This window comes from Diabrotica undecimpunctata, chromosome 4, assembly GCF_040954645.1.
Source record: "Diabrotica undecimpunctata isolate CICGRU chromosome 4, icDiaUnde3, whole genome shotgun sequence".
Taxonomy (NCBI): domain Eukaryota; kingdom Metazoa; phylum Arthropoda; class Insecta; order Coleoptera; family Chrysomelidae; genus Diabrotica; species Diabrotica undecimpunctata.
In genome coordinates, this window is record NC_092806.1 from 158,650,486 (window position 1) to 158,677,568 (window position 27,083).

At 34.8% G+C, this 27,083-nt stretch overlaps 1 protein-coding gene and 1 non-coding gene across 7 annotated transcripts in view; both read right to left on the reverse strand.

The window, feature by feature from the left end:
* The window catches only part of LOC140440313 (bromodomain-containing protein 3-like), a 90,300-nt gene that overhangs the window by 40,886 nt on the left and 22,331 nt on the right, over nt 1-27,083 (reverse strand). For 4 of the 6 annotated variants that reach the window (XM_072530741.1, XM_072530740.1, XM_072530738.1 and 1 more), the window contains exons 3-12: nt 24,318-24,530; nt 21,781-21,960; nt 21,425-21,644; nt 17,483-17,706; nt 16,686-16,940; nt 12,311-12,558; nt 11,629-11,800; nt 9,209-9,623; nt 3,246-3,449; nt 1,434-1,604 (exon numbers count right to left, since the gene is read on the reverse strand). In XM_072530741.1, coding sequence (XP_072386842.1) covers nt 1,434-1,604; nt 3,246-3,449; nt 9,209-9,623; nt 11,629-11,800; nt 12,311-12,558; nt 16,686-16,940; nt 17,483-17,706; nt 21,425-21,644; nt 21,781-21,960; nt 24,318-24,521 — 2,293 coding nt within the window. In that variant the 5' untranslated portion in view covers nt 24,522-24,530. The remainder of the gene's footprint in view (nt 1-1,433; nt 1,605-3,245; nt 3,450-9,208; nt 9,624-11,628; nt 11,801-12,310; nt 12,559-16,685; nt 16,941-17,482; nt 17,707-21,424; nt 21,645-21,780; nt 21,961-24,317; nt 24,531-27,083) is intronic. The other 2 variants (XM_072530743.1, XM_072530742.1) reach the window with 2 other exon arrangements.
* On the reverse strand, nt 12,627-12,702 carry LOC140440422 (small nucleolar RNA SNORD36). The gene has a single exon (XR_011950836.1). It is a non-coding gene; the product is annotated as a small nucleolar RNA SNORD36 (small nucleolar RNA).

Here is a 27,083-nt window from a genome sequence, read left to right on the forward strand (position 1 = left end):
AAATCACTTAACGTTTAAATTTAAATTATTCCAATATAATGCGACATTTGAATTACTCCTTTTGTGCATCATTAGTCATGAAAATCCAGAGAGTAGTTCAAATGTCACATGTCTGGTGAAACCTGTGCTGTATCTATAGACACAAGATAATAATGAAGATACAGAGCATCTACGAGACAGTAGTTCAAATGTCACGTGATGCCTGACAAAATATTTTAAGTCATGTGCCAACTATTCTTACTGTAACAGGTATCCATGAGTATATTGATCTGAAACTAGATTCCAGCACAGAATTTAATTGTGCTGTGCAACTATAGATAATACAGTTGATAATTTCCACTTTTCTAGTATTTCTTGTCCACAGAATCCATCCTTTGTACCTTGAAAGTCATCCACTACCACAAAACAACAATCGATGAAAATGTCCAATATACTAGGTTGAACAACAGTGAGATCCCAGCAATTCAGTGGCCAACAGCTTCTCCTCACTTAATGCCAATTGACAACATATGAAAAGACATAAAAATCAAAACAACGTGCAGTGCCTCTAACAAGACCTTATTTAGTGGCATCCGGGTCCTTTATTAATATTTCTTTAATTTTTATATTCTTCTAGATAAAATGACATATGGCAAATTGATCTGAAATTGAAACTACCTCTCGTGGATACTCTGTACCAAGTGACATTTTTCTTGTTGATGGTGGACTAGTCATTAATAATATAATAAATATTTTCAACACTATTTATGTGTAGTTTAAAGGAATATTGACATTCTAGAGCATTTATTTAAAGATAACTATATCGACGGCTCGTTGATAATAGATTATATCTACAAAAATATGTATTTCGTTCTTTCTAATCTATTACACGAAATCCTGAACTCTTTATTTGTATTAGTTTAATAAGTTTTCCCAGCCCAACGAATCTGCAATATAATCACTTGAATCCATAAAAAATTGCAGATAAATAAACTTTTATATCATTGTAAATCAGTTTCTTTTGTTTAAGTAAAATAATATGTAGTCAAATGTCATCAAAAACAAATTTTCTTTGAATAAAAAACATTTGAAGCACACATATGACAAGTGTTTATGATTCTGTTAAACCTTCCAAATGGCTATTTTTGTAGATAGAATCTATGAATGAGAGTCCATCGATATAAAAAATGAAATAAAACCCACAAACCCATCGGGAACGTTCTACCATGCTTAAAAATGTGTAGTTCCAATTACATACGCCTGTTATATGCCCAATCTTACAGGTTTGACAACATTATAATTGATACTTAAAAATAAAATGCATTGATTTGTTATCAAACCTATAATCTTGACAGTATTTAAGTAAATTGCGAAAATATTGGGCATATGACTTGAAGGTGGTCTGGTGCGCAAAAGAGACGACCTTTTACTAGACGTGAGGTAACGGAACTTACAGTATGGCTTACGTGGCTTTTTGCGAAGACACGACGCAACGTAACTCTCTAATTCTCTTAAGGTTGAGGGTTTCAGCGTTTCGAAATCGATCTCGATCTCGTCAGGATTGGAATCCCTCAACGACGGTTCCCTGGATTGGATTATATGTACAACTCTACCCAATTTGTCACCTGCAACAAAAAGTGTATCATGCACACATTGTAGCTGAAAATATTTAAAAAAGGATAAAAATATGTATTTTAAACATTATTTCGTATCGAGAGAAAGTTATGAGTCTAATTATGTAAAATATGCAAAATATTTACAAACTGGACAGAATAATTTATTAAGTTTCTATAAATAGATGTGATTCAATATTCAATAGTCTTAGGTTTCTTTTTAAATTGAATTATTGTTGATATTGTTAGTCGTCACCAGTTACAAATAAAGATTTTTATCTGTCTGTATTTTTCACTCCCTGAGTTCGCATAAGAACATACATATTTAGTTTCTCCCTTTTAATTTGGTCCTTTGAGCCGGATTTGAACCAGCGATCTATAGGTGATGCAAAAAACACAAATATTTTTTTGTAACTGTATGTACAATTCCTATTATTTGCGGACATATCTTATTAAGCTGATTGATTAGTGATATATCTCTTGGATATGCATGAAATAAAAAATAATTTAAGATTATCAGCACAATATTTAAGTTAATCTTTTAATCCTAAGATTTGCAAACTAAATGTGAATAATAGTCAGTTTATTACTCTTTTTCTACCTTTCAAATATTTGTAGGTTTTTTAGATCATTTTGAAGAAATTCTGAATATTTTTCTCCTGAAAAAGTCAGTTTATTATGTAGTTCTGTAGTTATAATGTACATTACTCATAAAAAATTAATATAATAAACTGTATTCCTAAGGAATGTCAACTCGAAAGTGATTAATTACTTCTCTCAATACGAAATAAAGTTCAATGTACTTTCAAAAGTGTAAATTATATAATTATGGTTTACAAAAAAACTAAAAATCTTACTCAAAATATCGAAACATAAGCTAACCGGGAAAGTTGTTCTAGGATCATTTTACAATTAGATAGATTTTTACTTAAAAAATCACAATTTATTAATAAATATAATGTCACTTGTTTATATATGTTTTTCTTTAGAGCATAAATTTAAAGATACGATCATCTAAAACGGATTTAAGCGGTTTTTGTTGCTTTTGTAACATATATAGGACAGAGTTATTTGTCAGCAATGTAGTAAAATTCACAAGCAAGTTAAAATTTCTGCAAAATGAATTAAAATAAGAAACTTTTTATAAAATCCAGTATTAACAAAATTGATATGTTTATAGTGTCTATAGTCTGAGACTTTTTTTTACTTATGTGGCTGGTTTTTTTTTAGTTGACACAATGCTCGAACATAATTCCTGTGAGCATGCTCTGTTATACCTTTACAAACTTAATTGTACTCCAGTTTTTTTTTGTCATTTTGAATTATGGGGCATGAACCAGCAGATTTTTACAATTTTACGGGACAAAAACAGCCAATAGTACTTTTCTTGTTTAGTGCTCAGGTGCTCAGTGTTTAAGTCAAAGTAATTTGATCATTTTTTAAAGAATAATTAATGTTTATTTCGAATTTGGTCTATATTTTTAAATACTGTCATCAATATCAAATGTTTTGATTTTTACCGATTTTTTTGCCGATTTTACCGATTTTAACAATGCTTAATGCTTATATGTCAAATAATATGTAAATAATGAAAAAGTTCGATTATCATAATAAAGTCAACGAACAGAGATATAAATACTGGTAATATCTCACCTGGTAATTTATTAATATCCAAAGACAATTGCCGTTTTTCGTCGTAAGACATCGGTTTGGCATTATCTTCGTCCTCAGAATCGAACTGCATCGGTGGTGGCTGTGCGGCGTTTTTCTTCCTACCCGCGCCAGCTTTGTTGTTGGCTTTAACCCTCTTGTTGGGAGCCGCGTTGGTAGCTGCAGCGGGTTTATTGCCGCGGAGTCCTTTAACAAATATAGAATATTTAGTATACGGTGCAGTAGACTAAACTAGTAATTATGGTTATACAAAAAGCGAACTGAACACTCCCAAACTTTTGTTAGCCATGCTTCAATACAATAAAAACTACATACTAAGATCGTCACTACAATACCATACTAACCAACATTTGTAAACGATAAAAATATTTTGTAAGATCGGAAGCTTAAGTCAAACAACAAGCTTGATCTAAAACAGAGGTCTACTTCTATAAATTTCCGTTCATTCTGCTCAATAAAGGTTAAGTAGTGTTTTTATCGAAATAATCGTCGACTCACTTTTTCATATGATTAATTCCTTACTCTACTAAAATAGTACTAATTTCAAAATGTAACTTCAAACTAAATGTTAAATATATATTAAAAACTGAACTAACAGCTTTGTTGTTACTATCAATTTATCGGATGAATCAACTGGTTAGAAACTAATCGCAAAAATCACCGTAATTTTAAAAAAGCCTTAACAGAACTGAACACTTCAGGCCGCGAGTACAGATTTGAACAAATATCCAAGTAATAAAAAGTGAAGGGAAAGTGTATGATTGTGGTATAAACTGTAAATTAAGGCGTTTAAGGACAAAATGATAAGGGACAAAACAAAACATTGAAGAGACATTTAAAATAAAGTTAAGGCAATGGCTAAACAATATTTACTATACAGAGTGCCCGATATAATAAGCATAATAAGCCCAACAATCCTCAAAGCTATACCAATTGAGCAAGCAGGTTTTAGACCAAATCGAGGTTGCACAGACCAGTTGTTATCTCTTTGTACTTACATAGAAACGGGATTTCAAAGAAAACTAAAGAGTTCTCTTAACTCTTAAGCACTATTCCTTGCAAATTCACCGCTAGATTATTAATAGAAAACATGCTCACCGACAGAGTATTTTAAGTAACTATAGGATCCGAAGTAAGCACCCACAGAAAACTCAAAAATTGTCTGCCACAAGGCTCGGTATCCGCACCACTGCTTTTTAGCCTTTACATCGCAGACATGCCGACAACAACATCAACAAAGTTTAGCCATGCTGATAACTGGACTTTATTAACCCAAGCAAAGTCACTAGAAGCTGAAGAGATTCTTACGGAAGACCTAGAGGTTATGGGAAATTACTTTCAAAAATGGAGACTCCACTTCAATGCCTCCAAGACCGAAGTAACGTGCTTCCACCTAAACAACAATCTGACGTCAAGAACCCTTAACGTTCACTTTGATAACACACATCTCAACGACAATAAACATCCAATGTATCTAGGCGTAGCCTTGGACAGAACGTTAAGCTCTAGAGGACATTTAAGTACAGTTGCCGAGAAGCTAAAAACCAGAAATAACATCATCCAGAAGCTTTGCAGCACAACATGGGGGGCATCGGCATCCATAATCAAGTTTTCAGGCTTAGCTCTTGTTTATTCCGTAGCTAAATAGTGCGCGCCAATATGGATCAACAGTGCTCACGTTAAAAAGATAGATGTCCAGCTAAATAACACCATGAGAATGATCGCTGGAGTAATCAAATCAACACCAACACATACGTTACCAGTGCTGAGCGACTTTCCACCACCACATCTTCGCCGACTCAATCTGCTTACCAAAGAATATAACAAGATCCTTATCAACACGGCGCTGCCGATTCATAACTATATAGAAGATGCAACCAAAAGTCAACTGTGCTCCAGAAAATCTCCAATACAAACTGCAGAATCAGCCGCAGCCACAGGGTTCAACGTCATCACCAAATGGATCCATGAATGGACGGCAGCTCAACCAATTACAGCCATACCTTGCATCACAGAGACACCTCCTGGATTTGACCTACCACGTAAGACCTGGTGCACATTTAACCGCATCATAACTCATATGCAGATGTGCAGATATGTTGCACAAATGGGGCAAGCTACCATCACCGTCATGCAGCTGAGGCGAGGTCGAATCTATCAAGCACATAACGGAGGAGTGCCACCAGCGAGCCTACGAGGGCAGTTCACAAGACTTCCTGTTTGCGACGATCGAGTCGATTAACTTTATAAACAACGACGTTTGCCTATAAACTGGGCATGATTTAACTATTTTTATATCGGGTCAATTTTAACGTTTATTTTAATATTGTAGATGTGTCGAAATGCCATACGCTAAATAAATAAATAAATAACTATACAGAGAGAGTTTTAAGTATGGAACGCCTCTATTATCTCGGATACGATTTTTATAGATTTTGGTGAGTACGGGTTTTGTGATGCGGCCGATATTATGGTGATATTTACATTGTTGTCAGATTTTCAGTTTTTCTGGAAATCTAATGAACTTTCTTAAATCCTTAAGAAATACTGATTATTTTCCATGTAATGTCCCCTATACCTAAATACCATAATTTCTGAGTTATTACTCATTTACATTATCTTCGTCGAAGTTAAAATAATACATTTAGATGGCTATGACTGTTACAATAAAAACTTTGATGTTTCAATAAATTAGTATTGTTGATATTTATATAGTCACAATGTACATCTCAAAAAGAATGAACTAAGATTTTAATAAAATTACGATATGGTAACATGAGTAGAAGCCAACAAGAAACGTGTAATATCTATATAATAACTGAAAACCGATAACAATATTTACTTCTTAACTGAAAACAAATCTTTAGATATTTGTGTCCTGTTAGAAGACGATCCACACTTGACTACTACACAAATAGGCAGGGAACTTGATATGTCGCAAACTTAAACTTTTGCAGAAGAGTTTGCAATGATAGAAAAAGTTATCGAAATGATTTAAATTTTTTAAGTAATGTTATGTTTTGCGATGAGGCCACTTATTCAATTAATGGAAACGTAAATCGGCATAATTGTAGATACTGGTCACGTAAAAATCCTCGTTGGATGCGTGAATACCGCACACAGTATCCAGAAGAACTTAATATATGAGCTACAATAATAGGCAACAAAATAATCGGCCCCTTTTTCAATGAGGAAAACTTAAATGGTCTGACGTATTTAGATTTTTTTGAAAATAGTATACACCTGGTTCAAATGTAAAGATTTTGCATGTTTATTGTAATAAATTAATATATTTGTTGTGAATAGGTTACATTTATTAATAATATTTTTTGTGGCCTATTCCCGACAAAAATAGTAATTGCATTAGATGCCACAAGATAATAGCTTCAGAATTCAGATTTAATTAAAAGGAGTGTGTTGAATAATAAAATACTTTGATTTTCAATTTTTTTTTGCTCCTAGAACAGGCTAAAATTTTCAATAAATCCTTGTATAGTAATATCCACTATATAATGACAGATCAAAGAGCAGACCAGAGATCAGAAACAGAACACACAAGAGAGTATAATGATTCGAATCATTTCTAATGACCCCTCACTACATGTTTCGCAACATTTCGCTACTGAAAATCATCCCATGTGTGTGTACAGATAATTTCCATCGTTTTCTGTTCTTAGCTATCAGCTTCCAATCGCTGATTCCCATCTCTCTGACATCTTCCATCACTACATCTCTTTCTTGGTCTTCCTCTCTTTTTTTTTGGCCTCAGGTACTCTCCGTCTTTCCATCTAAAGACTAAAAAATGGAGGTTTCTCCACGGAGTTCATGTATTCGTCAGGGAATTCAGTAGAGAGGTCAGCAATTTGGTGGTGGGTTTCTTTATTCGATGATTTATGAATAAATTGCTAAGAGGTGCACAGAGAGTTTTTAGGATGTTTTATTGAATTTGGATATTTTGGACACTGGTGGTTTTTTGGGTGTAATTGAAGCCTATCAAATATGTTTGGGATGTTCGATAGTTGATTTGTTTGGGCGGGGGAAAGTATCTTCGTTTGCAGTTTGATTAACGCAGAATACTGCTTTACCAAGGCAACAAATCTTCACTTGAGATCTTGACCAGTAAAGAATAATATGTTTGTTCTTGATTGTTTACTCAATCAGAGAACATATGTATTTTTTGTATGTTTGTAAAATGATTCTTCTTCATTCATAATCCAGTCTGCACCGGTCCTTACAGAACTGGTCATTAAGGTCATTCGCCATTATTGTTTTCTCGGATAGTGGGGGATATTGTTAGTGCATGTCGCATTTGTTGTGGATTGTGACAGATTGTATAGAGTTGGATTCCTGGTGAGGAAAAATAAAATGTTACCCTTCCTCTCTATTTATATTATGGGGATGCACTCGGATTTCAACCGCTTCAGGAATTTTTCTGGACTTTTAGAGAGAACATAGATTGTATTAAACCATATGAAATGTCCTGTATCTAATCCGACCAGTATGATGTATATGTAGACCAGATCTAATGCGCCTATGATCCTCTAGGATTCGCATTTTGACAGGGCAATCATTTCCCACAGGCTGTTGGTTTTCGCTCGTAGAAACTTCAAGTACACAAGTTATCCCGACCAATAGCCATAAAACTTTGAGAAAAAGACCAAATCTGAAAGATGATTAGTTAAATCTAACAATATTTGCTGCATTTCCACCTAATGATCAACCAGATATACAATTCTAGCAACAAATGATCATCTACATCGAGTGTTATTCAACGCATACTGTTAAAACTTGCAAGGTCGTTGTCAACGAATTTGGCATCAAGAACAATAGATATACATATTTGTATGTCAAATACACCATTGAAAGCGGGAAAAAAAACTTCCTGGATCGTTTGGTAATATAATTTAAAGCATAGACCATATTTAAAATCTCAAGTATTTAATAAGACACTACAACTTTCTTATTTCATGTTTAGTAAAGACTAGAAAATTATTAAACACTTGTATTATCCTTTTTATGTTTCACCTTCATCAATCACCTGCTACTACCTTATATATGTACAGCCAAACTATACATGATGCAAAAAGTTTTGCAAATGCAGTATTTTTATTACATATTCTACGGAGAAAATGATTTGGTTTAAGGATAATAAAACATGCATTGATAGCAACAACTAAGCGTTAAATGTGAAAGCAACCATGTGCATATACCACAGTATAATCAACAAACAGTAGTAAAAAGCCATGAATTGAACTGAAAGTTCTTTTTAATGATTTGTTTCAGACTTCTTCCTTAAACTAGATTTTTTTCAATTTCACTTTATTCTGAACTGACACTACCAGCAAAATAAAATAGTAAGTCATAAATGTGTTGCTGTGTGAGTCCATTTCAAATAGGTAAAAGAAATAAAATAAGACTTACTCACAATCAATTTAATTATACCACCAACGACCGGTTTCGCATACTACAAATTGCTATGCATCTTCAGGTCTAACGGTACCTGGTAAATTAAATGCTGAAATTATGTGGGTCTTTTGTAATTTCAGCATTTAATTTACCAGGTACCGTTAGACCTGAAGATGCATAGCAAATTGTAGTCTGCGAAACCGGTCGTTGGTGGTATAATTAAATTGATTGTGAGTAAGTCTTATTTTATTTCTTTTACCTATTTAAAATAGTAAATGTTATAATATATCGTAACGAATTGGTTTGAAAACAAGTCACTTTTCAAATAATCATCAAGGAAGCAAATATACTATGGCTGCTTCATACGTGCGATAAAATATTAATGATTTTATCAAGGATTTACTACTGTTAGTTATATATACTGTAAAATATCAAAAAACCAAGTACCACTTAGCTACAAGTCGATAGTGCTGAATTATAACATTCCCAATGTCAAATATACCGATATTTGCAAATAAATAAAGGATAAAGTGTCTCACCTTTACTTTTAGGTGTTTTAGCCTGCGCGGAAGCGTTGGCGCCAGCGTTTGCCGTCATGTTGTGATGCATGTTCAGGGACTTGCCTGCCGGCGGATGGTGAGCGCCTGTTCCAGTTTGCGGATGGTGCGACTCGGCCATCTTTAGATCGGCGCCCGACACAACACTGGCGATGCTGTCGTCAACGCTGTCCGCCGCTATTGAGTTGTTGTTGTTTGACTTGTTTAGAGCCCCGTGACCACCGGCACCCGGCTTACCCAAGCCCGCGCTGCTGCTGTTTGGTAGAGTTGATAGGGAGGCGTTCGCGAGAGACCCACCTGATGTCGGTTTCTTTTTTACTTTGTCCTTTTTCTTCTCTTTTTTCTTACGCGTGCTCTCGTCTACCAGTTTACGCATCTTTTCTTGCATCGCCGTCAACTGAAACAAATACGGACACTACTTTACAAATCTTACCAAAACTGGAGTCAATTTTATACATCACTATGTACAAAATCATCTAAACGTCCAAAAATGTAAAAATATGGATTCTATTCTACCTGAAATAACGAGATAAACGTCATGACCTGAGAACATGACCAGAGGTGAACATAAGCATGACTCACGACAATTCGCGATTGGACGCTCCCAACCATTGCATCAGTTGCGGCTGTTTACGTTAAGAGGAATTATAGTATATTTGAAAATTATTGATAGCACAAATTTTATTGCACGTGAGATAAAACCCAATATAACATAAAACAGTGACGGAGATTTTCTAAAACTTTTGTTGTGGAGGACATTAAAGTCGAGTGAAAATTCAGATAAGAAGGTAACCCTCTATTTATACCTTTGCTATAAAATTTGTACTATCAATCATTTTCAAATGTACTATAAGTGTATTTGAGGTTTGAGCCTTCGACAGGTTGCACGTGCTTTTTTGTCACATTGTCAGAATGAAATAGAGAAGCTGTGTGGGTGAATTTTGAATTAATAGAGTTTGAAGAAGTTATTCAAGAGTTTGCAATGTGTATTCACTGTAAAAGATACTGCGATATGTTTAGAAAAGCGGGACGAGTCTTCTAAGACATAAATGTTCTCTTGAATATTTTCTCGATAAAAGCAAACCAGACAGTCAACCTTTCTTGGAAATTTTGTAACTAAATCGCTGCCAGCTACAAGAAAGGAAGTGATTATTAAACTTTTGAATTGAACTTAATTATCTCCTTCCATAGACGGGGAAATGTTCAATCATCTGCGTTTTGCCGACAATCTAGTACTTATTACCGAATATCTGAGTGAACCACAACAAATGCTACCAGAATTAGAAAACGTATCTTCAACAGTAGGTCTAAAAATGAATATCAGTAAAACCAAATTTATGACAAATTTGCTTCTCAGCGAACGCCTAACCATCCAAAATCAAGTGGTAGAATTGGCAGAAAAATACATATATCTCAGTCATGAAATCAGAATAAGCAAGGATAAACCTGTGAATTTCAACGACAAATAACTCTTGCTTGGACGGCGTATGGTTCAGTAAGAGACATCTTGTAAGAGCAACATCCCGATAGCTTTGAAACGGAAGACATTTGACCAATGCGTTCTTCCTATTATGAAATACGGAGCAGAAACTCCAACTCTCACAAAAACAACAGCACTAAAAATGCGAGTGACACAAAGGCGCATGGAAAGATCGATCCTCGGCGTGATAAAAAAAGACAAAATAAGAAACCAAGACCTAAGGAAAAGAACAGGTATCATTGATGTCGTATATTGATGTCAATCATTGATGAACGTATAGCTAAGCTGAAATGGAATTGGGCAGGTCACATAGCGAGACTAAAAGACTCAAGATGGACCAGAAAACTAACTGACTGGCGCCCAAGAGAAGACCAACGCAGCAGAGGACGACCACCAACACGCTGGATGGACGACATTAAACGAATATCCAAGAAATGACAAGACGAATAGAACCGTGAAGAGTGGCGAAAAATGGGAGAAACCTATGTCCAACAGTGGACAGAAGAGGTTGCATGATGATGATCTCCTTCCATCAATTCTCTACAGTGGTTTAAAATGAGGTTAGTACAATTAGTTAAGGCACCTCTTTCTACTGTCAAAAGTGATAACGATATCTCTTGAAATTTCCAGAATCGAAAAGCTCTAAATAATGTGACTTTGTTAGACAATCGTATTTCGACAGTTTACTAATCTACAGGTTTGATTTGGCATTAGAATTTTAGTAATCACTTGTGAAATTACGAGACATAATTCTTTTTGAATATATAATGAGTGAAAAGTATGCTGTCAACCATTAAAAACTAAACTATAAAAATATTTCATTTAAAAAATCAAATCACAGTCAGTAAAATTGGTTTTGTACAAAAGAATTGAGGATAAATTAAAAAGATCACGATCAGATACAATAGTTAAGAAACCTTACCTCTTTTTCTAGCAGCTTCAGTTGTTTATTTCGCCTTTCTTCCTCTGAATCTTCGGTATCGCTAGAAGAATCTGAGCTGGAACCGGATGTACTCGATTCTGATTTGGTAGGGATGTTATTAACGGCAGGGGCTCCTACCCTATTGACAGGTTCGTCGGGAATCTTAGCATATCTGGAACAAGAACGTGCCGTTGTCAATTTCCAGTAACGATTTTTAATGAATTTAGATGAATATTGTTCGTGATCAGTGTTAAAAAGCTCGTAATAATTAATGTAAATACATCAGAGTTATCAGATTAAGGTGTCATCATGTAAAAAAAATTATTTATATCATAACATGTTGTAGTGTGGCTACAAAGTTATGATTCTGTTGGAGGAAACAAAGAGTCTGACACAGTTTAATGGAAAGACAAAATAGGACACAAAAAATATTTTATAGTGTTACGATAGCCTTGCAACGCCCCTAGCCAATAGAAAATACTCGAGTATCCACGTGTTCGATCGACGATAAATTTGTATAGTTCCGAAAATAAATGCTATAAATTAATTGTGTTTTTAGTGTTAGTATTAAAAGACCGCAAATAAAAATAAACCTTACAATAGGAATTGTCTTTACAGCAACAATCTTATTTTTTGTAGCCACCACTCAAATATGTTAATCTAAAGGCAAAATTCTACTTACTTCACTTCAAACACATCCTGCAACTTCCTCGCCATAGCAACCACATCGTGGTCAGAAGGGTTGTACTTGTAACAATTACTAAAAATCAGTCTAACGTCGGCGGCAAAGTCTTGAGGAGTGCGATACTCTCGGTTCTCCATTTTATTTTTTACAGTGCTAAAATCCATGGGTTTCTTTATGATGTCGTGGTAGTCGTGCAGACCGAGTAATTCTGCGTCTACGGGTTGATAAAAAGGCCAGGCGTAACTCTGAAAGTAAAAAAAATTCTTGTACATTTTTTTTTTCTAATGAGACGTAATCGAGATGGGGTTTTATAGGTATGTCAGTGTTAAAAAGCTCGTTAAAGTTAATTTCAGCGATTTTCAAGAATAGAAATTTGTTCATCGTGATTTAAAAGTTCACATATAAATAAAAATTAGTAATTGACGCCAAAATCATTGTGATTAGTTTAAAAAATAGTACATTAGCTAAAATCGTATAAATTCAAATAAAAATAAGAATGCTGACGCCTAGATCGCATATATGCAGTAAGATAAAGAATATATTGTTATATTATGAACTATATCTTATTAAGTCAAATACATAGAATTTTAATCTATGATTAACGCCACAAAATGGTATACACATGGAGAAAATTTTAGTCAAATTCAAAGCATTTTAGTTTTTTATTTTTAGCCCTATTTTGATGATTTTTTTAGCACACTGTGTAAAAATTTATAAATTTTAATTTAGTAGAGTGAGTTTTTTAATAAAATTTTGTATTTGACGTATTATACAAAGTTAATCGAAAGGTGGATTTTTATCCTAACTTTGAAACATCCTGTGGAATAATTCCGTTGGCGGATTTTCGTAAAACCTTGTTTTTCGGTTGCAACCATGTCTTCTAAGTATTATGTTTTTTGTTTCATGTGAAAATATGAAATGGTTCATTTTTAGAAGCGAAATGACTTCGCCACCCACAACTTTCCTATTATTACCGCTACTAAGACATATCGAAGCAATGTCATATCGACATCCGAAAAGCACTGTATTTAAATAATGATTAAAAGCAATGACATGATTTTGGTTTTAATGAACAATGATAAAAATAAAACATAAAAAAAACAACTTAAATGTAACTTAACCTAAGTACGCAATGACTATGACTACCTGTACACGTCCGCTCATGCTGTCTATGAGGTTGCGAATATCATCTTGCTGAATGTTTTGCCATTCGTCTTCTAGAGCCAAGCGAGGTTCGTTAATTGACGCCGGTGCGGCTTCGCACCAAGCATGTCCCAAACGTGCTCATTGGATTCAGATCTAGCGAACACGATGGCCAGTTCATTTTATTAATACCAATTTCCTCTAAATATTGCGTGACACACATTGCAGAGTGGGGTCTCGCAAATTCAGTGTGCGACTCTCGGGATATTCCTGCCCATACCATCACCGAACCCCCTCCATGGTTAACGCGGGGGCTGAAAGCGCACTCCGCAAATATCTCTCCAGTTCTCATCTGATGAGTGAAGACAGTATCTCGATTCATCCTTAAAATGAATATTACTCCATTGTCCTAATCCTGCAAATGTTCCTTGGAAAATTGTAGTCTAGCCACTCTGTGCCGTGGAAGTAATTTGGGCCCAGTTGCTGGTCTGCAACAATCTTCCATGAACTGTAAATACACCTTACATTATTGCCTTGTAGCTCATGAAGCTTATTTCTTATTTGCACCACTGTTAAATGATCCCGCAGGCGTTAACTCGTATAAAACGATCATCTAAAGCGGTAGTTTTGAGCTTCCTGCCACTTCCCGCTTTACGGTTGTTTGTTCCAGTTCATATAAAACGTTCCACTACCCTCTGGATAGTAGAGCAATGAGTGTGTAGTACTCTAGCCACATATTCATAATTTCGCCCAGAGCAACGGCTTTTGCACAATCTTCGATACTAAGAACCATGATCAATCATAGGTGAACAAAATGTGTCAATATGACATAATGATAACAGTCACCAAGGCACCTCGTCGTATTACAAAATAACTCCAAAATAATCATAATAAAAAACTCCTAAATTGTGGTGGCAAATTCATTTGGCTCTAAAAAATGAACCAAGGTATATTTTGACATGAAACACAAAACACAAGGCTTAGGAGACATGGTTGCAACTCAAAAAATAAGGTTTTACGAAAATTCGCAAACGGAATTATTCCACAGGATGTTTTCAAAGTTAGGATAATAAAACCACATTTTAATTAACCCCGTACAATAAGTCAAATATAAAATGTTATCAAAAAACTGACTATACCAAATTGAAATTTATAATTTTATACACAATGTGCTAAAAAAATCATCAAAATAGGGCTAAAAATAAAAAAATTGAAATATTTTGAATTTGCCCAAAATTTTCTCCACTGCGTTTTTTTTTTTGCTTCTGAGTGTATATATAAAAACCACTCACTACTCATGTTCAGCAATCCTCTTGTATATAACTTAATATCCAGGAGTACACAAAAATATGACAAAGAGATTACATAAAAAACATAAGTGTTGAAAATAAAGGAAAAAGGAAAAAAATGGTAAAAAAACACTAAAAAGAAAACATAAAAACACAAAGTAAAGGGGAAGTTAAAAAAATACAACGATATGTTCTTCTTTCTGTGTTATGCCTGATTACTGTGCATTGACTATACTAATGTTGTTGACTACAGCTCGAGAAAGAGATGCAGAGGCTCTGTTAAACCATTCCCTCAATTTCTAAGCTGTGATGTTATTCAATCTGGCCCTTTTCCGTCTATATTGCCTTGTATTATTAAATAAAGTACATTTTATATCTCTGGTTGGTATATAACAATCGCAGTTTGCGGTTTTTAACTTCATTAACTTTTCCCCTCAACTGGAAGACAACACTCATTACGAACTCTATCTACCCAACTTCTCTCATCCAGTTTTCAAATTCTTCAAGTTTTTTTAGAAGTGTATCAGTTAAAGTCCAACCTTCGACACCATATAAAAGAATAGAGAATACATAACATCTTACTAATCTAATTTTCACTCTCAAAGTGATATTGTTTCCACATTTTCTTCATATTAAAAAATGCAGCTCTGGCCTTCTCCATACATATTATAATTTCTTTGCTCATGTCCCAGTTCTAATTTAGATTACAACCAAGATAAGTGATACTGTTGGCTCTCTCCAGTTGATCTCCAAAAGCTGTTAACACTTCTGGTTGTATTAGCGTTTACTAACAACCATCACCTTTCTCTGTAGTGTTTAGTTTAAGTCTATATTGATCACATGGTGTATTAATCCTATTAATCAAATGTTGAATTCTTCGCAACTATTTTCAATTAACACTGTGTCATCCGTGTACCTCAAATTATCAATATTGAAGCCATCAATTTTGTTACCACAATGAGCACTACCCAATGCTTTATTGAAATCGAACTCTGAATTGATGTTAAATATTAGTGTGGACAAAATGCAGCCCTTACTCCTCTTCGTATTTGAACCTCTTTAGAATTATTCCGGCCAGTCTTGATATTTGCATGTTGATGCCAATAAAGATTTTTAATGATACATTTGTTTTAATGATTTCACTATGTTTTAGTCAATCAAAGGCCTTATTAAAGTCAATAAAACACATACAAACTAGATGGCCGACGTCTCTGCATCTTTGTACCATAACCTGAATACTAAACAGTGCTTCTCTGGTTCCAAGGCTATTGCGGAACCCAAACTATGTGTCCACTAAGCTGTTTTTCTATTTTTTTGGTACATCCTTGAGTGCAAAATTCGAAGAAATATTTTTAAAGTATGGTTCACCAAGCTGCTGGTTCGGTAGTCACCACATCTTTTCGCATTTGCTTTTTTAGGTATCGCCACAAAAGTCCACAATAGCAATCCACTGGTATATAGCTAGTTTCCTAAATTTTATTAAAAAGATGAGGAGAGATCTTTTACCTGAACTTTCGAAGAGCTTTATTATTTCACTCGATATTTCATCCGGTCTTATCATTTTTCTAGTCTTTGCTAATTGCTTATTGCTGGTTCAATTTCGTCCATAGTTATGTCAGGTCCAGTCACCACTTCTTTAATTTCAAGATCGCGCCTTTCATCTTTAAACAGTTCCGCAATATATTCTTTCCAGGATATGTTAAGATAGGATAAGGATATGGATATGGTAACAAACGTCAAATGTTGCTACTCCTGGAAAAGCACTAGCATTGACGCTTTATTACAGCAATACATCTACATAGTTGCATATTTATTCGTAATTGGTTAGTTAACAAATATCTAATTATTAACTCAGCAAACGAAAAAATTCCCTAAAACTGTTTGAATATGACTTTTTACTAATATATGAGTAAAAAAAGTTATTGATAAACGGTACTTACAGAATGTTTCTTAGAAAATAATTCTAGGAGGATTTCATTGCAGGCTTTCAGTGATTCTGGTAGTTTTTCTTTTGGTTTAAGTGGAGGGGGTTGTGGCGGGTGACCGTCCAGTTCCGGCCTGGTGGGCTTTTTGATTTGCCTACCGGACTCTCGGCGCGTCGATATCTTTGCGGACTTCGACTCCAATGTTGGCGGATAATCGTAGGCTGTAGCAGGTGTCGTAGTATCGGCCTTTCTTTTCACGCCCTTTTTTACCTGAAACAAAAAATGCGTGGTAAATTTATGTACTCTTTCCTAGTAAAAATCTTCATTTGGTAACTGTTTGAAACTATATTATAAATCGCGAACTTCTAAAAACGCATAACACATAGCATAATAATGTCCGTATCGTCAGTAGCGTTGCGCGATAGCTGTCTTTTATTTTATCTTTGATACCCCGCGTTTTTAACAGCTGGCAATCCTAATTTTCGACCATTTTTTCTCAGACAAACTTATATAATCATATAAAGAAAACAATTAGATTTAACTTGATATAAGAAACATGCATACGTCATGAACAACGTATTTTATTTAAAAAATAAATCAAGTCAAAAATTAATCAAAAATCTAATTTTAAATGTATGCAAAAATTTGAGTTTGATTAACTACGTTATGAATCTAGTGAAAGTGGGATCTTAGGCTATTATTTCGTAGTATCTCACAACTTAATATATTATGTCTTCCATCTTTTACGTTATTTTGCCAGGTCTTAAAGCACTCATCACTGTATATTTAATAACATCATAAAATAGACTTACCTTGGCTGGTTGTGCCGGAGGTATAACGTTGGCAGGCATGACGCTGCTGGAATCTAAGGAATTTCCTAAACTGGAGCCGCTTCCGTGAATGGAACTGGAAGAAGAGTTCAGTTGCTGATTCGACAGAGAGCTGTTGTTGGTGCTAGCCGCGGCTATGGTGGTAGTTGCGGTGCTGCCAGGTACTGTAGCCGGTGCTTGAGTGCCTAAAGGTATCCCTGAAGATCCTGCGAGTAAAAAGATTCTTTTGATTTTTTTTTCACAGATTTCAGAGTAAAAATTTCAGCATGTTAACACCAAATACAGCTAATTAAGAGATGATTTTTTCCATTACAGAACAAACTTAAAATTGAATTGGATTTATTACTAAAGCTCGGATTATAGGCAATATTTTTGACTATTTTGTCTATTCTAGATGTTTTTGCACATTTTTCCTTTTTTTTTCGTATATTTCGCCCATTTGTGCCTTTTTTTTTTAATTTATGCTACTGCTCAGGATATTATTCATACTGCTATTACTAAACCTTTCTATAACAAAATTTTGGATCAACAATAAAATGTCAATGGTTTGTTTATAACAGATTTCTATGAAAATGAAATACGGATAAGACTTTTAAAGCGTATTTTGTAGAAAATTGAGCAGTGTATTTTGAAGGATAAATACTTATTATTTACATACTGTCACTGCCAAATCTTAAAATTTGTCAGATAACTGATTCTGTTCAATCTCAAAAAGTGGCTTCACATGTTAGCAAAGAACTAAAAGCAAGAATTGTAACTTCTTATTGTATTGTTTTTTTTTTTTTTTTTTTTTTTTTTTTTTTTTTTTAAGTTCAGAAAAAATCAGAAGAAAAACAAGCTCTTACACCACAATAGAAGCAATCAAGACATATTTGCTTTATACACCATTAGCTATAAAATCAAGATTTTTGGGACAGCGTAATATTTACAGATGAGAAAATTTTTCAATCTTCTAAAAAGGGCAAAATTGGGGTGTGTAGACCAGATAATAATAGATTTAATCCTCTATATGTTGATAGATATCGAGCAGCTGGTCATTTTAGCGCCAATGTATGGGGATGGATTTCATCCAGAGGAATGGGAGTGGTATGGCCGTATTGGTGGCACGTTTGTTGAACAGACTTATCTTAATACTCTAGAAAACATAATGTTTCCCAGTGTAGAACAGTTGTATCCAGAAAATAATTTTATCCTCGCAACAAGATATTTGTCCTGTTCACACAGCAAATGTAATAAACCAGTGGCTCCAGGATAACAACATCAAAACCTTACCATGGCCAAGCTACAGTCCAGATTTAAACCCAATCGAGAATGTGTGGGGGTTATTATAAAACGGTTGTATCGGCGTCATTTTATACCTCAAAATGCTGAAGAGCTGCGGCACGGTATACAACAGGTTTGGGAAGAGCTCTCTGAAGAAGACAATTTCATAGTTCCTTTCACGCAGATGGACCGAAGACTACAAGCTGTTATCAATGCTGATGGAGATATTACAAAATATACTAAGTGACATAGAAATCCGAACACCCAGTTTAAATGATTTTATTTCAATAAAATTTGGTGTAATTTATTTATCTTACTGAAAAAAACAAGTGATAAAGTTTTTAGCCTTATCAGTTGGAGATTCCGGTTTTTATGCTTTTTGTTTTTAAATTCACTAACAATCTAAAAATGAATATTTCAGCCGCAGTAAAGATACAAATTTGGCGGATTGTGGTTCTTGACATTCTTTACGATTGGTTACGATGCCTAGAGTACGAATACCTGTACGATTTCGTCAACTTAGTGAGTTTGATAGGGGCCGTATAATGGGACTTCGGGAAGCTGGACTTTCTTTTCGGAAAGTTGCAGTTAGAGTGCAAAGAAGTGTAGACACCGTGGTTAGGTGTTATCAGGCATGGCTTCAAGAAGGCCGTACGCAAAGAGCAAGGGGCACTGGACGCCGCCGTAGAACAACAGACCGTAAAGATCGCCGACTAAGATTATTGGCCTTAAGAGACCGTTTCTCCACTACCAGCTGCATTGCAAATGAATGGTTTGCAGAACACGGAAGACCTATTGGCATGTGAAGTGTTTACTGACGAATAAGAAGTTTTGGCCTGTTTTCATACCGACCACACTGGGTCCTCCCTTTAACTCCAGAAAACCGCCGTAATCGCCTTCAGTGGTGCAGAGAACGGTCACTTTGGAATCAGGAATGGAACAGTATTGTCTTTAGTGACGAGTCTCGATTTTGTTTAGCCTTGCACGATGGTCGAGCGAGGGTTAGAAGGCGACGTGGTGAAAGGAGGAATCCACAGTTTTTTGTTGAAAGACATGTTCATCACACTGTTGGAGTTATGGTTTGGGGTGCTATAGCTTATGGTTCCAGATCACCTTTAATCTTCATCAGAGGTAACATGAACGCGCAGCATTATATCCAAGAAGTTCTAGAACCCCACCTTTTACCCTATCTTGACACCCTGGCAAATCCAACTTTCCAACAAGATAATACCCGACCGCATGTTGCAAGAGTCACAATAGACTTCTTTCAACATAATGATGTCACATTGTTAGCATTGCCACCAAGATCTCCCGACTTATCCCCAATTGAGCACGTGTGGGATATGATGGGTAGGAGATTGCTCAATTTGCAACGTCCTCCTCAGACTCTACAAGCACTTCGAGAGAAGTTGGTGGTTGCCTGGAATGAGATACCACAAGAGGACATTGACCACCTGATCAGAAGCATGTCTAGGCGCGTTGGAGAATGCATAACACATCGGGGTGCATCCACACATTATTAAATGTAAAAGGGCTTTAAAACAATGCAATCATTTTGAAATTTTAATCATTTACTTATTATGCTTCATTAAGTACTTATACAAAATTTTATTAAAATAAAATCATTTAAACTGGGTGTTCGGATTTCTATGTCACTTAGTATATTAATTCTATTTTACATACCTAAATTTAGTAGTTTTGGTCTTCCAGACCCTCGCTTTCTTTTGAAAGTTTCTTGTTCCCTCCATTTTTTATTAATAGAAAAATTGTAATTCTGCTTATTTAAAAGGTTTGGCTGGATCTGATAGTGCCCAGTTATCTTTTAATTTGGTTACAATTCTTGCTTTAATATATTGTTGAGTTAAGTCGTTTGTTTTATTCCTTAATAATAATAAAAATAATAACAAGCGTATTTTAATGTAAAAACTATCATTTATATACTCGTTATAAAATACAGGAATTCAAAATAATATCAAAATTTAGACCTTAATAATTATTACAATTTATGAATTAACATATGTAATCAATTATTTGTGGTTTGTTTGTTTATTTTATTATTTGTCTGTCATAATAAATATAATATAATGTCACAACAATCAAATACACTGCTCAAAATGATCAAATCTTACTAAGAGTCGTATCAGTTTTTTTAGGAACCAGGTGTACTTGATCGAGACTCGCTGCTTAACTATTGGGAAATTGCTAATATTTTTCCCTTGTTTAATAAACAATTATCAGTTGAACAGTCGGTTACTGTATCGAGTTTAGATAATTTAAAGTCAAAAATTAAATCAGTACCTGGAAGTAATGGTCAATTAATTAAAAAAAAATGAAATGTTTTTGACAAGGATGAAGGTTTTTCCTTTTTATCGAATGATGTTAAAGCTTTGAATGGGACATTTTCCGAGGAATTACAAATTGAACCAGATTTATTATCTGTCCTAAAATATGCTCCATTTACGTCTGTCATGTAGAATATTTATTTTCAATGTACAAATTCATTTTAAGTGATCAAAGACATAGTTTGAAGACAGAAAATATTGAAAGCATTTAATGCTAAATTATGCTAAATGCTGATAAAATTTTAAGTGGTTACAATGTTTAATTATGAATAAACAATTACTTTTATAACAAATACAAAGTGGCCAAAATGTAACTCACCTGTAGTGGTAGCAACTGGAGTGGCGCTTGTAGAAGAGACAGTGGCGGGAGGCCTACCCCTGCCTCCCGAACCAGCGGTGGCTGTAGTTGGTGTTGGGGGTGCACTGGCAGCGCCCGCTGTACTGGTCCGCCCCTTCTTTCCTTTTGCCGCTCCCGCTTTATTAGGCGATTCAACAACGAACTCCTCCTTTGGCATATCCGCCACTTTTGTCAAAAATACCTGGAAGAAATCGTTAGATAAAAACAAAGTAAAGAACTAATACAAACACTTACTAGTGGAATAAATCTAGAGAGTCCCAATTCGTCGGATTTAACGCCACTGGACGTCTATAATTTGTATACATTACAGAACTCACCTTTTCTAACGTTTGAGCCATGACAACAACATCCTCTCCAGGCTTGTTGTAGACATAGCAGTTTGTAAACATCGTGTTGAAGTCTTGAATGCACTCTTTGCCCGACCAGTAGTAATTGTTGTCTAGTCTTTTTTTAATTGTTCCCAGGTCCATTGGCTGTTTAATTATTCTATGGTAGTCCTATAAAAAAATGTTGTGTCATAACAAACTGTGTATAAAGTGAGTATGTATGAAAAACATAGTAAAACGGGAAGAATCTACCTTTGTGTTTTAAAATCGTATCAAAAGCGGGAAGACTGAATTTGGATTATGTGGGAATCCCAAAATAAGAATATTGCTTGTACAATTCACAATGTTTGTACAAAAAATCAAAATAGTGACCTAATTTTAGTACAAAATAGTCAAAATAATGATTTAATTTCAACCATTACGAATTGGGCTTTGTTGAAGTTTAAATGTGTGCCAACCAAGCCTTGAATAACAAGCAGAGAGCATACCCAAGCGACCACGATCGCGATAAGTCCACGATGGCAATCTCGGTTTCTGTAGAAAGCGAACATATCGCACCTGCGATTTCAGTAGTATAAATAATACAGTTGAAAATATAGTTTATAAAATGTGCGATTTACAAGAAGAAGTGCAAAAATTTAATAAAAGGTACAGTGGGTGGCCAAATTATTAGGGACACTACATATATTTTTGTATTTTCTGCTTTAAATGGTTTTTTTGACCAAAAAAAATTGGTGTTCATATCTGTATTATATTTGGCAGTTTTTCTGGTATGATTATTAAAATTTTTGATAAACAGCAACACTGGTAGACTGCTTATGTATGAAATAATAATGGCTGTTGCATCTTAGTTAGTAACCGGCTGTTATCGCAGTGAGGCTTAAAAATATTTTCAAATTTAAAACTTTTTTAAAGTGTTTCTGCTAGGTTTTCGTGTCAGATATATTTGTAACAGGTTTGCAACAGGTAAGTAATATTTGTTATTTTAATGATACGATTTTATTTAAAAACATTGTCAAAATCAAAATTATTTTTTTAGTATGGGAAAAATTGCAGACTTGTCTCCAAGGAAAATTAGAGAAATAAAACCGATTTTACTGCACTCTACACTTTCCCAAAGAGTAATGGCAACTACTGCAGGTGTTTCAAAGTCTGTAGTAAATCGAATTAAAATAAAAATTGATTCAAACGAGGCATTGGAACCGGGCCGTGTTAGAAAATGTGGCAGGAAAAGGATCACTACTCCTCGTATTGACCGTAAAATCAGAGACATCTGTCTCAAAAATCGTAAAAAAGTGTAGCACATTTGACTACGATGATAAATACCGCAGGAATTAATGTTTCCAGAAACAGTCCGACGAAGACTGGCCGAAGAGAATCTGATAGGTCGCCGGCCTATGAAAAAACCACGGCTCACCGAAGCCATGAAGAGAAAGAGACTCTAATGGGCCAAACAGCACCGAAGTATGACCGTTGAAGACTGGAGTCGAGTAAGTACAACTTTTTTTAACGAATGGAGTTCGTGAACAGCGAATATTTTCATTTTTTCAGGTGTGCTTCTCCGACGAATCAACATTCCAGATTTTGGTGGACAAAAGTGCGTTCGTCCGACGATGTCCTCTGTAGCAGTTCCATCCAGATTGTATTGTGGAGAGGGTTAAACATCCGGTTAGTGTCATGAGTGGTCTGTAATTTCGGCCGAGAGTATGGGACGCTTATACATCGTGGAAGGGACAATGAGACAGGACCAGTATAAGCGAATACTTGAAACTCTGCTACTTCCCTAGCTCAAAGAATGGTTCCCTGGTCAAAAAAATTACATTTTTATGCACGATTCTGGACCGTGCCACAAAGCTTTAAGAAGTATAACTGCATTTCTGTCCAAAGAACATATTGCAGTTCTGCCCTTGCCGGGAAACTCACCTGATATGAACCCCATATAGTGTATGTGGGAGTTAACAAACGGGATATCGCCAAAGATGTTAGTACAACTAAGCGGCAGTTGATTGAAGCTCTTATTAAAGAATGGCATCATATTTTTTTTTAGCCCAAAATTACACAATGCAGAAGTTTGTATTCAGAGCATGCCCCGACGTGTAGAAGCTATAATTGCAGCAAAGGGTGGCATCACTAAATATTCAAATTAGTGATTTTATGTAACAATTTTTTTGAGAAAAAAATAAATGGTTTTACTAACAGAACTCATTGTTTTTATGACCTTAATATCACACTCTTTTATACAAAAAATAGATGCAAGCCTTAAAACCAAATACTTGCTAAAAAATTCAGTTAAACTAGAAAATTAAAAAATCATCTTACTGTCCCTAATAATTCGGCCACCCGCTGTATGTCTAGACGTTCTATTTTTCCATTTACAAATGCGGATATTTATGAAGTTTATTTTGCAGAAAATAATCAATAAATTTTTATTTAAAAAAAAAAATTCTCTAAAAATATCATAATGGTGATGTTTGGGATTCCTACAATAATGCAAATGTTCAAATAGAAAATTGAGTGGATATACTCACGGGCAAGTTGAGTTTTCTGGCATCGACGGGTTGCTGGAAGGGCCAAGCGAATTGGTGCTTCCAGACAGCCTTTAACACAGTTTTCTGTAAAAACTGAAGTTGATTGGTGACGCGGCCCGGACTCTCTGGAGGTGGATGGACTGGCGGCTGGACCACTCCATTCACTGGTTCCACAGGGGGTTCGTTTCGGGGTGGGCGTTCCATTTTTCCTCCCTGAAAAGGAGTTATTAAAATCAGTATAAATATTTCTTTTAATATTCCTAAATAAGAAAAAAAAGCCTTAAATAATATCGATATGTAACATAATATTAAATAAAGGTAGATGATCTTTCAAATCATATACAAGGGTAATGCTAAAAATTTTAACAAGCTTTTTATTTGTTTATTTCTCAATCTAATCTATCTGTGCTATAACAGTCCAAATCCTGGGACTTATGGCACAAAAGATGAGGAAGGAGGACAGATCGAAGAGTAACACCATACCAAGGTTCATCTGGTTCGACTGATAGCATCCTGTAAGGGCTCCTAATCCAGGATTATGGATAAAGAACATAATAAAGAGGAGAAGGCCGAGACGAAACATTAGAAGGGCAGATCCTGCTCCTAGGATTAGTATAGAAGCAAAAATTAGCAATTATTTGTCTCTGAGAAGATATCTCAAAAGGCGAATGAACCAGTTTTGTGGTCAAAGGCATATGGATCTGTGGCAGGTCTTATGGTCCAGGGGTAACAAGAATCCCACGTCCTATGCACCACACAAAAGTGGAAAATAAAAGTAGGAATGTAGGAAGGATGTGAAGACAGCATCACAAGAAGAAGACATCTATCTTCTATGTAATACACTTGGTCTAATGTTTCTCTAATAGCCATACAATACATGAAGTTATGATGGAAAATGTAATTTTTTCATGTCTAGTTTATCACATATTCCCTGGAATAGACCACTCTCGAAGTTCCTCCCTTGGTCACTATAGATTGCCAAAGATACTCAAAATGGGCTGATGTGCTCTTTTATTAACATATCTGCAATAGTGGCGGCCTTCTGGTCCGTAATTGCGTAAATCTAGACCCACTTCGTGAAGTAATCCAGTACGACCAGCATGTACTTGCCTCCAGTTTGACTTTCTGGAAATGGCCCAGTAATATCCAAAGCTATTCTTTCAAACATACTTCCAACATTGTATTGTCTCAATTGTCTCATAGGAGCTTTTCTTTTTCGGTAAGGTCTGTTACTTGTAGCATAGATAGTACATTTCTGACACCAGTCCTTTACATCGTTAGAACTATTCATCCAATAAAACCGTTCCCGAATTCTCTGAAGGGTTTTCTTTACGCCGAAATGCCCTCCTGATAAAGTCGTGTAACTGACGAAGAACCTTGACTATTCTGCTCTTTGGAATTACCAACTGTGTTCTTTTCTCTAAACCATACACTGGGCCAAATATAGCTTAACTACTGAGCATAGGCTTAATATTTTTTGCCAATACGATCTACAGTTAGATTCATTATCAAGCTGAAGCACAGCTAGTATGTTACAATGTGTACCAAAATCTCCATAAGAAATTTGGCTTCAATAAAAAACTGTTGGTACAAGCAACTTCTGATTTAACAGAAATTCCACTTTCAATTGTATAAACAATCAACTTCAGAGAAAAGGGACTTTTTGTTTAGAATGACCCAAGAAACCTAAAAAAATATTTATCGGAGCAAAAACTGGTGATTTTTGAAATTTGTTTTAAAAAATTATTCAAACAATTTCTGTCCAAAACTTTTGCCAGGTAGCCTTCTGATTTGTTTAAAGGGGACTTTTTGAACAGGAATCCGTAAAAAAAGCGAATCAGAAACATTTTTTCCTACGGCAGCGGCCTCACACCCTGGACTATAATACTTTGAAAGCCATTTAGAACCATTTTTTTTTGTATGGGTATGATATCCCACTTATCAGAGGGAAATTAATATTCCTCTCATAATCACATGTACCGGCATATCCAAAAATGTTAATATTTTATGCAACTAAATTTAAATTGATGAGTTTTATATTGGCTCAAATCACCTTCCTTGTACTATTTAAAAATAGAGGGAAGCGCCCTAGATTTCTCAGCCCTGTACCAGCCATATGTACGGCACTGTAAAAAAAGTAATCTAAATAACGATCTGAAACTAGGTATATGAATGCCGTAAGTTTACCTTATCAGTGTAGTCACCTGTACCGATAAAAAATGACGGCATAGTTCATATAGTTGTTATTACATATTGTAGTATTAATTTATATGTGATTCATGCTGGGTCATTATGGTCCTTTAAAATGTCCCATGAGCTTGTAGTCTATACACAATTTGTCTTGTAGATTTAAAATCTAGCGCTTAATATTATTATTTAAATTTTAAAAGTAGTTAATACCACCTACGCCATTGTTCCCAGTAATAAATTCAATTTTAGCTTCTAATATTTCTGCTTTTTTTAGTAAATTCTCACGTACATAGACATTTTCTAACGTAATTCCACTATGAGTTTGAAATTTATATTTAATTTAATCTCAGGCTTTTCTGACAAATCAGGATATTTTCCAAAAATATCGATTTTGGACTCAATTGGAAACATAAAACACTTGGCCATCTACTTAATATAAATATAAAAAAACAAAACCACTTGGCCCATCACTTTTGATACTTTCAGAACAACATAAAAATTCTTTTTCACTAGCAGTGGAGAATTTTTAAAAACCCTCAATCTTTGTTCATAATATTATACTGATACAATGATTTA